The sequence below is a fragment of the Rhineura floridana genome, chromosome 6 (assembly GCF_030035675.1).
Source record: "Rhineura floridana isolate rRhiFlo1 chromosome 6, rRhiFlo1.hap2, whole genome shotgun sequence".
Taxonomy (NCBI): Eukaryota; Metazoa; Chordata; class Lepidosauria; order Squamata; family Rhineuridae; genus Rhineura; species Rhineura floridana.
This window is the reverse complement of record NC_084485.1, coordinates 54167224-54184771: the sequence shown is the minus strand read 5'-3', so window position 1 is coordinate 54184771 and position 17548 is coordinate 54167224. Positions and strand designations below refer to the sequence as shown.

Below are 17548 nucleotides of genomic sequence, written 5' to 3'. Positions count from 1 at the left end.
AGTGGCTTTTGATACCAATGACCATGGTATTCTTCTGGGCTAAGTTGGTGAGATGGGTATTGGAAGTACTGTTTTACAGTGGTTCCGATCCTATCCCCAAGGTCATTTTCAGAGAATAGCATTGGGTGATTGTCTTTTGGCCCCCTGGCAGTTGTACTGTGGGTGCTGCACCATCTTGTCCCCCAAGCTGTTTAACATCTATATGAAGCCCTTGGGAGCAGTCATCAGGAGATTTGGGGTGAGGTGTCAGCAGTACACTGATGATACCTAGCTCTGTTTCTCTGTAACATCTGAATCGGGAGAGGCCGTGCAAGCCCTGGACCACTGCCTGGACTAAGTGGTGGGTTGGATGAGGGCCAATAAACTAAATCCTAGCAAGACGGAGGCACTGTGGGTTGGTGGTTCCCGAGTTCAGATAATTGATCAGTTGCCTGCTTTGGATGGGGTCGTACTCCCTCTGAAAGAGTAGGTCCATAGTCTGGGGGTGCCCTTAGATTCATCTTTGTCGGTAGAGGCCCAGGTGACCTCCGTGGTTAGGAGTGCCTTTTACCAGCTTTGGCTGGTAAGACAGCTGCGGCCATTTCTGGATCAGGAGAACCTGACCGCTGTTGTCTACGCACTGGTAACCTCCAGGCTGGATTACTGTAATGCGTTCTATGCGGGGCTGCCCTTGAGGTTGGTCCGGAAGCTGCAGCTAGTGCAAAATGCAGTGGCGAGACTGCTCACTGGAGCAGGGTATCACCAATATGTCACCCCGCTGCTGAAAGAATTGCACTGGCTGCCCATTTGCTACTGGGCCAAGTTCAAGGTTCTAGTTTTTGTGTACAAAGCCCTATGCAGCTTGGGACCAGGATACCTGAAAGACCGTCTTACCCCTTATATACCCAGTTGATCACTGCGCTCTGCAGGTGAGGGCCTCCTGCAGTTACCATCTTATCAGGAGGTCCGTTCCGCACAAAATAGGAAATGGACCTTTAGCGTGGCGGCACCTACCCTGTGGAATTCCCTACCCATAAATATTAGACAGGCACCATCTCTGTTATCTTTTCGGTGCTTGTTGAAGACTTTCCTCTTTCAACAAGCCTTTTAAATTAAGACCTTATCCCAGTCTACCTCTGTGTTCGAATTGCTTTTTAATGACCTTTTAAACCTTTTTTTAATATAATGTTTTTTAACCTTTTTAAAAATGTCTTGAAAGGGTTTAAAAATGTTTTTAAAGTTGTTTTGTTTTAATGTATTTTAATGTCTGTTTTTATGATGTTTTAAAGTGTTTTTAGTGCTTTTGTTTGCCACCCTGGGCTCCTCCTGGAAGGAAGGGCGGGATATAAATCAAATAATGAATAAATAAAACCACCTTTCATGTGAGACCGCTGGTCCATTCTCAATTTTAAGAATATTTTCTCCAATTCTCTAGTCAGATTATGGCTGCATAGACACTAACCTGCTTGTAGCAGATAAATGTAGTTTTTCTCAATCCAGAATTCATTCTCATCCTGACCATGCTGCTTTCAGTCTTGATTGATTTACATCCTGCTGTCTGCTAGGATGGGTGTGGTTACTTGATACACATTTTAAAACTCTCCCCTTGATTAGGCTAGTCACACCTTTTTCGCCAGGCACATTACATGTGAAAGAAGAAGGAAGTGGTGATTACCATCTTGGTATATGCCCACCCATGTCATTGTTATAATAAAATGCTGTGTGTACATGGTCTATGGGAGCAGTTGGTGCACTTTTCCTACTATATAATGTCACACATGGAAAGAAAGACCTGAGATAATGCATACACACTATACCTTTTTAAGTATACAATCTAGTGTAGAACAATGTGTGTCATGTGGGGGCAAATGGGGCAACTATGGTAGATAAGTAGGCAGATTCTGTGAAAGGTTATATTCCAGATCCAAATGTAAATGCACATTGCCATCAGATTACTTCAGTTAATTAAGTGCATACACAACCATTTTGCTCAATTCTATTACTGGCAAGATGTAGCCACGAAAGCAATTTTATTTGGCTCTTTGTGGATCTATACAAATATTTTCACTTAGTAAGAAACAGAGATTTCTGGTTTTAATATTACATATCTCTTTCGGGTTTTTAATTTAACATATTAAAGTTACATATTTGCATGTAATATTGTTCCTGGCCACGTGTTCTACAGATGTGAAAACTTTACTGCTACATGATGCCAACTTTATTATGGAATCTCCCTTCTTGGCCCTTTTGGGCTTCATACACACATTTTATGCTAGAATCAATGGCGACTACTTGTTTTTTTCTACATCGTCCACACACAATCTAAATCTGTTGCATATTTTTTTGCTCTAAAAAACACTTGAGAAATTGGTTTCATTTTGGAGGAAAATCTAATTGCAGATTGATTCTGCATCACCCCACAGTGTGTGCATTTGAAAACAGATGAAAACAGATGTAGGCAGACCCGGCAACGAGGAATGTATCCACACCTGCCCAATGACATTGTGGTTGGGTGCATACGACTTTCTTCTTCGTTCACCTAGGCATGTGCAGGGAGAAAAAGGTGTGGCTAACTTAATCAAGGGGAAGGCTTTCAAACATGCATCAAGTAACCACACCTGCCCTTGTGGATGACAGGATCTAGAATCTAGATTGAAAGCAGCATGTTGAGGACAAACATGAACTATCCCATATTGGGGGAAAAACCCTACATGCTTGTGCTACAAACAGATTAGTGTGTATGCAGCCTTGATTACTGTCTAGATTAGAGAACAATGTGACTCAGTAGGGGCTAGTTACTTGTCACATGCAAATGTGTGTAATTGGGCCTTGCCAACTGGTCAAACAGAACCACTTGGCGAGGGAAGGGGAGAACTGCTTTGGGAGAGGGGAATATTTCGAGTGGAGAAATGGCAGGCAGAGACAGGGTTAAGTTCTCTCTACCTCACTTCTCATGATCTAAACTCCATTTTCCTAAAGTGGCATTTCATTTTTAAAAAATGGGAGGGCTCACACATATTTACATGTAATTTGTTAGTTTCTTAAAGCACTAAGTTGGCCATCCCTGATCTAGCCTCTTGATAGCCTCAGTCTTGCTGTTCAGAAATAAATGTCCATATAAAACTTAATGGGTTTCCTAAAATTAACTTTTTATAAATTTGGAAAATAATTCTACTCACAATACTTCACAATTTTCTATAGGTTATTATTAATACTGGGGGTGGGATGGGGGAATCAACTAAAGAAAATAATTGCCATGATTGTCATTGGAAGTATTGTGCTCAATAATTTTGTTAGCTGCATTCTTTGGAATAAAGAATGGCATACCAGCTGTTGCAGTTTCTGGACAGTGATAGCCTTGCTACAGTGACCTATGCTTGATTACTGCAAAGTGCTCTATATGAGGCTGCCCTTAAAGCCCAGAAGCTGCAGCTAGTGCAGAATACAGCAGCTAGATTGCTGAGCAGAGGTCCTGGCTGTGGGCAGCTAACACCACTATTAAAAGAGCTGAACTGGCTCTCAGTATACCGCAGGGCCAAATTTAAGGTTTTGGTATAGGTTTATAAAGCCTCCAGACAACTTGGGACCAGGTCGTATGAGGGAAGCCTTCTCTTGTATAGACTTTTCCATTCACTCAGGTAATCTACTGTGTCCCTCATGATTGTTCCACAGTCTGCAAAAGTTCATCTTGTGGCAACCAAGACGAGGTCCTTTTTTGTTGGGGTGCCCACACTCTGGAATAGCCTCCCCCTAGTTGAAATACAGCAAGGACGGACAGTGATACTATTTCAGTGCATACTAAAAGCCTATTTGTTTACTGAGGTCTTTGCTGGCTTTTGATACCAGCTTTTTGATGTAACGTTTTAGTTCATTTTGTACTGACTGGATTTATTTTTTTATTATTGTTGTACTTTTATTGTAAACTCCCTTGAGATGTTTTCATCAAAATAGAAAATAGAAATGGACTGCCTTCAAGTCAATCCCGACTTATGGCAACCCTACGAATAGGGTTTTCATGGTAAGCGGTATTCAGAGGGGGTTTACCATTGTTGTCCTCTGAGGCTGAGAGGCAGTGACTGGCTCAAGGTCACCCAGTGAGCTTCATGGTTGTGTGCGGATTCGAACCCTGGTCTCCCAGGTCGTAGTCCAGCACCTTAACCACTACACCACACTGGCTCTCATGTTTTCATCAAAAGCAATATATAAACATTTTAAATGCATTAATTAATTGATTCATTATTAATGATGCCTTATTACATTATATATTTCATACTGTCTTTGGTGAATGAAATAGACTGCCTTCAAGTCGATTCCGACTTATGGCTACTCTATGAATAGGGTTTTCATGGTAAGCGGTATTCAGAGGTGGTTTACCATTGCCTTCAAGTGAAATTTAAATGGCTCATGTGGGCGCTGAAAATTAAATAAAAACTTAAAAACATAAGAAGACACTGCTGGATCAGTCCAATGGCCTATTTAGTCAGTGTCCTGTTCTAACAGTGGCCAACCAGATGCCTATGGGAAGCCCACAAGCAGGACCTTCAAGCATGCAAGACTACTCTCCCCTCATGCAGTTTCCAGCAACTGGTATTCAGAAGCATATTGCCTCCGACCGTGAAGGCAGAGCATTGCCTTCATGGCTAGTAGGTATTGGTAGCCTCATCCTCCATATGCTTGTCTAATCCTCTTTTAAAGCCATCCAAGTTGGTGGCCATCAGTGCCTCCCAAACAAATTCCATAGTTTTGACTGTGCACTGTGTGAAGAAGTACTTTCTTTTGTCTGTCTTGAACGTTCTAACATTCAGCTTCATTGGATGTCCGTGAGTTCTAGTATTATGGGAGAGGGAGAAAAATGTTTTTCTATCCATTTTCTCTATGCGAAGTATAATTTTATGCACTTCTATCATGTCATCTATTACTCACCTTTTCTCTAAACAAAAAGCCCCCAAGGCTTCATCCTTTCCTTGTGGGGGTGTTGCTCCATCCCCTTGATCATTTTGGTTGCCCTTTTCTGAAGCTTTTCCAACTCTACAATATCTTTTAGAACTGTACACAGTATTCCAAATGTGGTCACACCATAGATATGTATAATGGCATTATACCGGCAGTTCTATTTTCAGTTCCTTTCTTAATGATCCATAGCATGGAATTTACCTTTTTCACAGCTGCTACACACTGGATTGACATCTTCATCAAGCTATCCACTACATCCTCAAGGTCTGGTCCTGGTCAATTACTGCCAGTTCAGATCCCATAAATGTATATGTGAAATTAAGATTTTTTGACCCAAAATGCATCACTTTACATTTGTTTACATTGAGCTGCTTTTGCCATTTTACCACCCATTCACTCAGTTTGGAGAGATCCATTTGAACCTCTTTGCAATCCATTTTTCTTTTAATGACCCTGAACATTTTCGTATCAATCAAAAACTTGGCCTCCTCACTGCTCACCCCTAACTCTAGATCGTTTTAATAAACTTCATTAGAAACCTTATATTTAAATAATATGTGAGATTAAATCATTAAACCTGCCTTTATAGAACATGGAGACAATGAATGAGCTTTATTCAAGGCTTTATAAAGAAGCTGAAAAGATCAAGAGATGGAAAATCAATATAGAATACGAAGTAAAGGAAAAGGAAAGAAAACTGCAAGAAAATAGAAAGATAATAGAAGCACTACGTAAAGCCATTCAAGAATTACAGGCAAGTGTATACAACAGTTTGAAATGTACAAATACTAAAATGTAGGGCATGATCCATCCTAACATGGGTGCAGTGTCTGCACTTGAAGGGATCATTATAGCTAGCAGACTGCACCCTTTCCCTCAGTGAATGTGAATGTGGGCTGTTACTGAGAACAGGAGGTTTGTGTGCTCTTCCCTGTTACCCATGCAGTCCTCATGCTGAGCTGAGATTAACAGAGTAATCACTTGTGCTGGGCTTTGTATTGGATAGAGATATGCCTCCACTTACCTTTGCCAGCTGAGCTAGCTGGCAACCAAATGGGCAGGTGGGATGCTGGCTGTATCCCCATCAGTGGAGCTCAGCAGAAACCCCCAAACGGTGTTTTGAGGGCAGGGAGGGGACCGGGCTGAGTCAGCCTGGGATTTACTGGATCTAAAACAGAATGCTGCACTAGTCAGGCCCAATTGTTCTCCCCCCACCCCCTTCTGCTATGGCTGCTGTGAATGGCCAGGCTGTGAATGCAGTGGTGACTCTGCAAACCCCTGAGGGTGCAGGTTAGGATTGCAATCCAAGTTACTATTAGAATTTGAGTAACTTGTACCTGGGTGACAGGGATGACTGGATGAGGATACCAAAAATGTATTTATAAGATTTCTTATCTGCCCTTCACCATTAGGTCTCAGGGTGGAGTTACAAACAATATAATATACAATTATAAAATAAGATAAAACTATTAAAAACAAGTAAATCCTTTCCAAATGGAACAGAATAATATCAGTTCCACAAAAGGGGGTCCTACAAAACAAAATACTGTAACTGTAAATAAAACTCTTGCCACCCTGGGCTCCTGCCGGGAGGAAGGGCAGGATATAACTCAAATAATAAATAAATAAACTATCATTCCAAGTATTGTTGTAGTTTATTTATTTATTTATTTATTTATTTTATTTATATCCCACCCTTTCTCCCAGCAGGAGCCCAGGGCAGTAGTTGTTGCAGTGTAATTTGTGAATGTGAGCTGAGGGGCAGAGCTGTACAACTGGCTTGTGTCTGCACTGCAATGGATCATGTCTTTAAAAGGTTTTAATGGAATTTAAATTATACTTAGTATTGACAGAAAAATATCCCATGACTTTTGATGTGAAGATTTTAAGAATATCTGCCCCCAAATAATCAATATTACCAGCTCCATGCAACCAAATAATTTTATTTTTAATTAATATGTAATATTTACAATTTTCTCTTTGTGAGAAAATGTATTGTGACTAATAAAATAGATTTAATAAAAACAAGGAAAAAATAAAGGGTGATATTAAGTAACTTGATTTCAGTTATTTTCTTGGATATCACAGCAATATGAATAGCATCTAAAACATCTCTTTCAAAAATAAAGTTTTATTCTAGTATATTGGGGAAACGTCTTTATAATTGGTCACAGGAGAGAGAAAATCAATGTAAAATAGAAGTGATTGCCTCCCACACTCAGTGAGCTGAAGGAAGGGTATTGTAGTTTTCCTGCAGATCTTTGATTTGGCAGGGAGAAGTGGATCCAACTTCCTTTTTTTTAAAGTTTCTTTCTAGCTTTCACAGATGCAGGTGAAAGTTTAAAAATATAATAAATTACATAATCCACTAGCCAAGTCTAATAAATACGTATGCCAAGAAACTGACATATTTTTACATTTGAGAGTAATCATTAGTCCATGGAGACAAAAACATGCTTTTTGTTTGTTTGTTTGTTTTGTAAATTTAGTTTGAAAATGAAAAGCTAAGCCTAAAACTGGAAGATGAAATACGTGAAAATAAAGATCTTCTACAAGAGTAAGTAATTTTAGTAGAATAATTTATGTAATCTTCAATTTATGTTATTATTTGAGAAAATTAATAATCGATTCTCCTCACACTTATTGTTACAAGATATTTACTTACTGGATGTTTTTTACTTACTGGATTTCCCTGGAAAAGGAAAATCAGGATTAAATGAGAGAGAAATCTTGTTTCCCGTTGTAGTGCTCTTTCCCACTGAGCTACTAGGCAAATGGATTATTGAGATATAACAAACATACCATTGGCAACAGGTGTTTTTTCCAGAAATGGAAATCTGGATTAAATGGAAGAAGAGTTGATGGGGAGTATTCAAGTAACTTGTCCCAACAGCCTAAGGATTTCTGCTTGTGCAATGGGACTTCCTCCTCTCCCCAAATCTGCTCCAGAGGGCAAAATCTGTTGCCTTTGAAAACAGCTATGAAACTGCAGTTAGTGCAGAATTCAGCAGGGAGATTGTTGACTTACAGTAGGGCCCCGCTTTACAGCAATTCGCTTTTCAGCGATTCGCTAATACAGCTGTCTCAATTAGACGCAAGCCCCACTCATACGGCGCTTGTTCCGCTTTTACTGCGGTTTTCGGGCATTACGCACCATTCTATTCAATGAGTTCTGCTTTACAGCGGTTTTTGCTTTACAACGGGGGTCTGGAATGTAACCCGCCATATGAGTGAGGCCCTACTGTATGAGGTTTGATCATACTACACCAATCCTGGACTGATCGCATTGGCTGTCAATTAGTGAGTCTCTTTGTGTGTGTTTGGAAGTGTCTGGTGTGTGTATATATTTGGACATGCTTGGGTTGTGTGTCTTTGTGTGTGTGTATGCGAGAGAGTCCCTGTGTGTGTGTGTGTGTCCATGTGTGTTTGGGGGTGCCTGGTGTGTGTGTTTGGGGTCAGGTAGGCAAAGCGAGCAAGTGGGTTCTGCTCCACTAGTAATAAAATAATAATTGTGGGAACTCCTAGAACAGATTTAGAGATGTGCAGAGAGAGGAGAGGGGAGGAAGTCTCGTTACACAAGTGGAAATCCTTGCATTGACAGGATGCTCACTTAATGCTACATTGGATACAACCCCCTGTTTCCCATTGCGATGCTTATTCCCACTGTTCTACCAAGCAGCTCTTGGGGCACTCTTGTGAGTTTGCAACTGTGAAATTCCATTCATCATTGTGAATAGCATCATCATCATCACCACCAATTCCCATACACACACAAAATGCTCAATGCACCTTACAACAAGGTGAACAGCAATACATCACAAAATCAGCAATTACAAAAACAATTTCATAATAACATCAATAATAAAGCAGCAACATAATAGCAAGTTATAACAGCATACAAAAATAGCATTTTAATACAGGCATACCTCGCTTAACGTTGCTTCACTTAATGTTGCCTCGCTATAACGTGCATGCTCCATACGTCCCCATACCCCGCTTAACGTTCGCGCGCTTCGCAATAACGTACATTTTATTGGCATGACGCCGCTGCCATCTAGTTGTGATTGCGTGCAGTACAAGTGAAGACAATTGCTTCACTTAAAGTAGATTTTCACTTAAAGTATACTCTGGTCCCATTACGAACGTTAAAGCGGGGTATGCCTGTATACTGTAATAAATGTAGCAACATTATACCTCCTGGCAGTAGCAAAAGAACAAGGAGTTTAAACAGTTTCTCCTTGGTCCTAAATGTTCTAGCCACTGCTCCTGAGTCTACTACAAATTAGCCAAGAATCAGGTGAATTTGACCAAATGTCATGGCTTCAGGTTCCCCAGGTTTATTTCATCTTTGGCACTACCAGTTCAGGCAGCATTGAGGCTTCCAAAAGCAGAACAAGGGGTAGGTGGAAACATCCATTGCATGATGTTACTCACAGTCCCTTCTCCTGTAGCAGCTTCTGACAAGGCTTCCAAAGGCAGGGGATGGTAGCTCCCCAATCCCTTGCAAAATGCTAGCTTTCCTTATAAATTCAGCAGTGCAAATGCCTTGAGCACAGTGTTATAGAAATTATGTGGAGGCAGTGTTTCACAGCAGGATTTGAACCCTTGTCCTGGCTGCTAGTACACCATTGGGTTTTCTATGCAAACAAGGTATCTGCAGCAGTATGAGAGCTTGTACATCAGGAGATGTTGTGGTCTCTTTGGAACTGTTTGTCTGCTGTGTGTATGTACTATATTGGGTGATAACTTGAGGTTGTATGACTATTATTGCCTCCCCTCCTTTAATCTTGATGAGATTGATTTAACAGGATTTCAATTTTGATTCCTTTTTTAAAGCATAATGAATAAACATGATGCTAGGAATCTAATGCTTATGTAACTATTTTTTTTCTCTAGAAATAGTGCTACAAGACATTTGTGCAACTTACTCAAAGAAAGGTGTATGCAGTTGTTGGAGAAGTCTAACAAATGTAAATATCTCTTAAATAGTGCTTGCATTTTTTTCAAAAATTAAAACATTATTATTATTATTATTATCATCATCCCTTTGCACGTGGAGAAAAGAGTGCAGAGGGGCTTCTCACAGAATGTGTATAACATAAGAACATAAGAAGAGCCTGCTGGATCAGGCCAGTGGCCCATCTAGTCCAGCATCCTGTTCTCACAGTGGCCAACCAGGTGCCTGGGGGAAGCCCGCAAGCAGGACCCGAGTGCAAGAACACTCTCCCCTCCTGAGGCTTCTGGCAACTGGTTTTCAGAAGCATGCTGCCTCTGACTAGGGTGGCACAGCACAGCCATCACGGCTAGTAGCCATTGATAGCCCTGTCCTCCATGAATTTGTCTAATCTTCTTTTAAAGCCATCCAAGCTGGTGGCCATTACTGCATCTTGTGGGAGCAAATTCCATAGTTTAACTATGCGCTGAGTAAAGAAGTACTTCCTTTTGTCTGTCCTGAATCTTCCAACATTCAGCTTCTTTGAATGTCCACGAGTTGTAGTATTATGAGAGAGGGAGAAGAACTTTTCTCTATCCACTTTCTCAATGCCATGCATCTTCTCCAATGTCACCTTCACACTGGAGGCTGCTCTGCTGGTTAGTTGTCCAGGAAATGCATCAGTTTATAATCTTATAAGCAAGAATTCAAGGTGCTGATTTTTAATTTTTCAACTCCAAATGTTCCTTTGCATCTTTAAAAATAAGTTGGAGATTATTCTTTTGTAAGTACAATCTGTACAGCAAGTCCATATGATGGGAGTATATACTAGAAAGGCATTCTGAGTTGTGATTCCTTAGTTGCATAATTTCTCTCATGGATGACAGAGGTCCCCAAGTGGGTACTGTAGCTCCCCCTACAGCTCAGAAACAGGAAACGCTTCAGCAAATGCTTTTTGTTCCTTCCTTATTTCTGAGGCTCAGTTTTGTTTCCTGTCTCAGCTCAGATCACATCCTACTTGACTGTCTGCCTATCTGAAAAAGCTTCTTTCCTCCCTGTGGTGTCTTTCACCAAAATTTTTTGTGTCTCATTCTTATCTATTTACCTCATTATTTACTTCGTCTATTTGTTAAGTGTTTTAAAAAAAGTTTACTTAGCTCTCAGTCAAATTTCTCCACTTCTCCACCGAAGGTGTCACACAATACCTTAGCTAGGTGGATTCGAGCCTGCATCTCTTTGGCGTATGAAGCCCTGCACCTGCCTTCACCATTACAACTCACTGCTCATTCCACTAGATCAGCTGCTACCTCGGCAGCTTTTTCCACTAATGCTTCCATAGAAGACATATGTAAGGCGTCCACCTGGTCCTTCTACATTCACATGCTATTACAAAATTGACCTCTACGCCTCAGCTGAGGCTTCATTTGGTCGCAGAGTCCTGCAACAGGTCCTGCCTCCATCTGACCCACCCTAGGTTGTAGCTTTAGTATGTCCCACTTGGAGACCTCTGTCATCCATGAGAGAAGGAACAGTTTGTTCTTACTGTAAACGGCATTTCTTCATGGATGACAAGAGGTCTCCAAGGCCCTCCCTAACATTATTGTTTGGCTGGATGGGACAGTGTCACTGAGTGCCATGTCTACTCATATACCTGGGGTTGTTGTCTAGTTAATTGCTGTTAATATGTTTCTTAAGAACTGTTGTGTTTCCACATGTTCTATTCTTTCTGTTAAACTGAGGCTGTTATAGGAGCTTTCCAAGAATGAAACTGAGCCTCAGCAATAAGGGAGGAGCAAAAAACATTTGCTGAAGCATTTTCTGTCTCTGAGCTGTGGGGGGAGCTATAGCACCCACCTGGAGACTTCTTGTCATCCATGAAGAAATACCGTTTATGGTAAGAACAAACTTCCATCCTGTCTCTGCAGACTTACTAGAGTTTGAGCAATAATACTAAAATAATAGGCAATTTGTGTTTGTCATTGCTATTGTTTGTACTTAACTCTGAATTCATTATATATTAAATATTTTTATTTGTGATATTGTTAATTTTATTTTAGATGAACATGAACAGGAAGAAACGAGACAGATGTATGTGGATCTTAACAATAACATTGAGGTACTGAAGGCAATGGATTTTAGAACAACATAATTGATCATTTTTCTTAGAATTCACTCTGGAGTCCTCTGTGATGGTGGAAAATATTCTGTGATGTAATCCACATCATCCCATCCTCTCTCAGTGCCCCGAACTCTTGCCTCCCTCAGTTTCATTGTCTCTTGAAGAAATGAAACATAGAAATGCACTTTAAAAGAAGGAGAAGAGAGGGGTGTGAGTAGTGGTTGGCCCTGGAGATATTTGAGGAGCCAGATAGCATCCTGCAAGAATTTGGTTTGGGGCTTACAGTTGCTATGCTGCCTGAGATTCTACAGGGATCACCACAGATTTTAATATCTATATGAAATTACCGATAGATGCCTAGCCTTGGAATTCTGTACTATCAATATGGCAATGACGTTCAACAGTTTATTTCATTAACTGAGGGCTGGATTAAATATTAGGTGGCAGACTCAGATCTAGGAACCTGGGTCTCCACTAAACATTCAAAAGGTGGCTAGAGAGTATGTGATTTGAGAGAAGTGACAATTGATGATAGTGGTGAGGTAAGCACTTAGCCCTTACTCTTTCTGTCACTCTTCCTCTCACTCCTTTCCCCACCCTGACACTTTTCTCTAGCTAGGGTAGATTTGTTTGCTGTGGCTGGGAGAAAAGCAGCTGGGGAATGGGTTATTCATCCCTCCCTCACTTGTTGCTTCTCTCCTCAAAAACCACATTATCCATTTTTCTTTTTAAAGATGATCCAGCAATGCTTTGAATTAGTAGGTACTTTTTAATATCTTAAGAAAGAATATCAATATCTATATATTGACAAATGTTCTAACTGGAGAGTAACTACAGGTGCCAATGCGAGAGATTTGGATTCTGGGACCATAGGCTATGCTTCCTGGAAGATGGACTGCTCGCAAGTGATGGGTTGCGCCTCACAAGGACTGGGAAGAATGTGTTTGGCCACAACATGGAGAACTTCATCAGAAGAGCTTTAAACTGAATTCTAAGGGGGAGGGAGACATAAAGTTGGTGGTAATGATTGATAAAGGCTTGTGCACAGTAACAGGAACTGAGAGAATGGCTCTAATGGGGCCTAGTAATACTCTTCATAAAAATCTAGGAAAGAAGCCAGGCCGTAAATCACATGGTCTTCGATGTCTGTATACTAACGCCCAGAGTATGAGAAACAAACAGGACGAACTTGAACAATACAGGAGGGTTAATACGACTTGATAGGTATAACTGAAACTTGGTGGGATGACTCCCATGACTGGAATACAACAATTGGAGGATATAACTTGTTCAAGGAATAGGAAGAGAGGTAGAGTCGCGCTATATGTCAAAAATATATATCCCTGCAGAGAAATACAGAATGAGTTTGGTAGCTCCACTGAGAGTATCTAGATTAAAATAAATGGGGCAAGGAATAAAAGGAACTTGGTGGTTGGAGTCTACTACTGACAACCCAATGAAGGAGAAGACAAGGATGAAACTTTTGAAAGCAAATTGCCTGTGTTTCAAGGTGGCATGATTAGTAGTAATGGGGGACTTCAATTACCTCAGTATCTGTTGGGAGACAAATTCTGCCAAACACTGCCCCTCCAAGAAATCCGTGACTTGTGTTGGAGATTATTTGGTTTAAAATGAAATAGAAACGGCTCGTTCTATTTCTCAGCAGAGTATATGTTTTGCAAAGTGGAATGAGAATTAACCAGCCCACCTTCCCCTCATACAGGCTAGCTGAATAAAAACAACAGAGACAGTCTTCTTTGGTAAAAAGTATTAAGAATGTTTACTCACAACCTTTCATATGTTCAGAAAACATAGGCTGTAGCTTGCAGAGAAAAGATAGAAGTAGGTAGTAGATTTAGTCCATGATTAGGATCATCTGGCAGAGAAGCCTATAGAGCAGCCTTTCCCAACCAGTGTGCCTCCAGATGCTGTTGGACCACAACTCCCATCAGCCTCAGCCAGCGTTGCCAGTGGCCAGGAAAGATGGGAATTGTGGTCCAACAACATCTGGAGGCACACTGGTTGGGAAAGGCTGCTATAGAGGCTTTTCTATCCTGTGGTTTAATGGAAAATTATGCTAATAAGAAAACATCTTTTAACAAAGAAGAAGAAGAGAAGAAGGGCAGATAACACCTATCAATAGGAAGTTACATCATAGTAAACAAGCATAGAGGTGTCCCTAAATTCTGGCTGGAAGGGACATCTCTCTATTAAAAGCATGCAAGCTTGCTTATCCCAACAGAGATAGCTTTCTTCAGATGCATCCATAGCAAAAGACAGAGAAAAGAAATGGTGGTACAGCTATTCAATGAGGATGGCAAAATGATAACAGATGACAAAGGCAGAAGTACTCAATTTCTACTTTGGCTCAGTCTTCTCCCCAAAGAGGGTTTATGACCCTCCTGGGAAACATGAAGTTGAGGGGACAGGATTGCAGCTTGAAATTGATAGACAAATGGTTAAGGAATACCTAATCACTTTGAATGAGTTCAGATCTGCAGTGCCTGATGAACTGCATCCTAGATTATTAAAGGAACTGGCTGAAGAACTCTCGGAACCACTATCTATTAACTTAGTGAAATCGTGGAGGATGGATGATGTGACAGATGACTGGAGGAGGGCTAATGTTGCCCCTATCTTCAAAAATGAGGAACCTGGGAACTACAGACCAGTCAGCCTGACATCAATACATGGGAATATTCTGGAGCAGATTATAAAGCGATCAATCTAAGTATCTTGAAAATAGTGCAGTGATTACTAGAAGCCAACATGGATTTATGAAGAACAAATCCTGCCAGACTAATTTTATCTCATTGTTTGATCGGGTAACCTCCCTAGTAGACTGCGGGAATGTTGTGGACACAATATAACTTGATGTCAGCAAAGCTTTTGACAAAGTGCCCCATGATATTCTGATTAGTAAGCTAGCTAAATGTGAGCTGGATGGAACAACTATCAAATGCATCTGCAATTAGCTACAGAATCGAATTCAAAGAGTGCTTATCAGTGGTTTCTTATCAAAGTGGAGGGAAGTAACGAGTGGGCTACAGCAGGGCTCAATCCTGAGCCCAGTGCTCTTCAACATTTGACATGAAGAGAGTCTGAAGGAACTGGGCGTGTTTAGCCTTGAGAAGAGAAGACTGGGGGGAGATATGATAGCACTGTTCAAGTACTTGAAAGGTAGCCACACAGAGGAGGGCCAGGATCTCTTCTCGATTGTCCCAGAGTACAGGGCACAGAATAATGGGCTCAAGTTGCACGAAGACAGATTTCGACTGAACATCTGGAAACACTTCCTAATTGTTAGAGCGATATGACAGTGGAACCAATTACATAGGGAGGTGTTCGAGAGGCAGCTGGACAGCCATCTGTCGGCTATGCTTTAATTTGGATTGAGCAGGGGTTTGAACTCAATGGTCTTACAGGCCCCTTCCAACTCTACTATTCTATCATTCTATACAGGTGGTAATTCTAATTTTTAAAAAATAAGTATTTATAGTTGCTGATATCTAAGATGGTCTGTTCTTACTAATTTTTTATTTACATCTGTTAGAGAATGATACAGGCCTTTGAAGAACTTCGTGCACAAGCAGAACGCTCCAGATTGGAGTTGCATGTTAAATGTGAGGATCTTTTTTAAAGTTTATGCATTTGTGTAATGACTTGAGAGAAAAAGTAATTACTGGTGGGAGGAATTTGGGGGAAGAGTAGAGCTTGATTGAAGCTCAGTGATAGACCAACTGCTTTGCATGTAGAAGGTCCAAGGTTCAATCTCCAAGTAGGGCTGGGAAATACTCTTGTCTGAAACCCTGGAGAGCTGCTGCTAGTCCAATGTAGACAATGCTGAACTAGGTGAACCAAAAGTGGTAATGAATACCAGAGTCTCTTCCAGATCAGGTCAAAAACCAGGCCAGGGGTAGAAAAAGCCTCTCTAAGGATTGTCGAATTAATTACCACAATATGTGATGTCCACTAACTTAGGCAGCTTTAAAAAGGAGTTAGACAAATTCTAATTCTAATGGTTGCTACATGCTGCCTCCAAGATCAGAGGCAGAAATGTCTCTAAATTCCAGATGCCAGGGAACAACAGGCTTTGCTTGTGGACTTCTCATAGGCATCTGGTTGGACACTGGGAAACAGGATGCTAAACTAGACAGATGTCTGGTCTGATGTAGCAGGGCTCTTATGATCAAAAAGGATTGAGAAAATTATATAAATTAGATTTTTACCTATTTTCTCATTTGATCCTGTACAATTGCCGTGCCTGTAAGCAATGTCAAACAGTTGAATGAGAGAACTAAAAATCTTTTAAATAAAGAAAAGTTTCAGTTTAAGATTTCCAATTGTTCCATTTTTGTTATCTATTTATTATAAATACGAAAGAAGCAAAACCAATGGAATTGCTTGTATTTCATACTTAGTTGCTAATTTTAATAGAATTTTCTATTACATGACATTCATATTGGGGAGCACTATGTACCATGTTCCGTGTCAGGAATTACTTCTGTTTCGCAATTCAGGCACACCAGGCACCACTCAAGAGTTGCCTTGTTCTTGTCAGCTCCAGTGTTCTAGTGCTCTCAGTAAAAGGCATCAGAAGAGGACTGCTGTCAAGCTGGTCACATTTTTTGTGTTTGCAGTTTCCTGGCTGTGCCTCCTCTTATGTTTTTATCTCTGGACTGGATTGTTTTGCTTCTCCTGCTCTTTGTCTTACTCTGTTAATTAGCTCCTTTACAGCCAGAGCAATTTTCTAATCCCTGATCCGCCCTTTACAGATCTCGGAATAAATCCTTCTTTTAAAATTTTTCTCACAGGTCAGCCAGATGGTTTTAAAATTAGATGATTTCTGGCCAGTGTAGAGCTGTTTGCTATATGTTAGCTTTATATGCCCCATGAGTGAGAAAGTTAAGAACTATAATTTTTTTTTACACAAAACAGCACTGACTGCCAAGGGTTATTAAAATTTAAATTATTTGGGCAACTTTACAATATGTAGCAGCGACTCAGCTGGAGGGAGGTCAGGTGAACAGTGCAGCCCCACTACACCACCCACTACAACATTGGTTGTATGCAGTGGCGTCACTAGGGTTGGTGTCACCCGGTGCGGTAACTCATGGTGTCACCCCCCATGGACCTCCTCCCGTACCAGACCTAGGGTGCCTAGGGGCGGGGCAGCTCTGGGATAAGGTTGCCATATTCCAGTTCCACAAATCCGGGCAGGCTAATTTGCATATTATGCAAATTATTTGCATATTAATATTTGGATTGTCCAGTTGTTTTGTTTTTGTGCCTAGGAATTACCACCAAAAACTGGGGAAAGATGTGAGAAATCTTTTTTTAAAAAAAACTTAACATTTTCAGCCTTAACTGCCTAGACTCTAGTTTCCAACACTATGGAATGTTGATTGATTGATTAAGATTTATATCTTGCCCTTCTGCTGTTAAAAACAGAGCTCAGCACAGCTTACAAATATAATAAAAACAATAAAAATGCACAATCAATATAAAAACATAATAAAAACACAAAATAGCAACAAACATAAAGTAAGTCAGGGCAGCAGTAC

At 40.6% G+C, this 17548-nt stretch overlaps 1 protein-coding gene across 1 annotated transcript in view; it reads left to right on the top strand.

Moving 5' to 3' along the window:
- SYCP1 (synaptonemal complex protein 1) overlaps positions 1-17548 on the top strand; it is a 105795-nt gene that overhangs the window by 34951 nt on the left and 53296 nt on the right. Inside the window, exons 5-9 of the mRNA XM_061630603.1 lie at positions 5522-5686; positions 7422-7489; positions 9829-9902; positions 11923-11981; positions 15538-15607. Coding sequence (XP_061486587.1) covers positions 5522-5686; positions 7422-7489; positions 9829-9902; positions 11923-11981; positions 15538-15607 — 436 coding nt within the window. The remainder of the gene's footprint in view (positions 1-5521; positions 5687-7421; positions 7490-9828; positions 9903-11922; positions 11982-15537; positions 15608-17548) is intronic.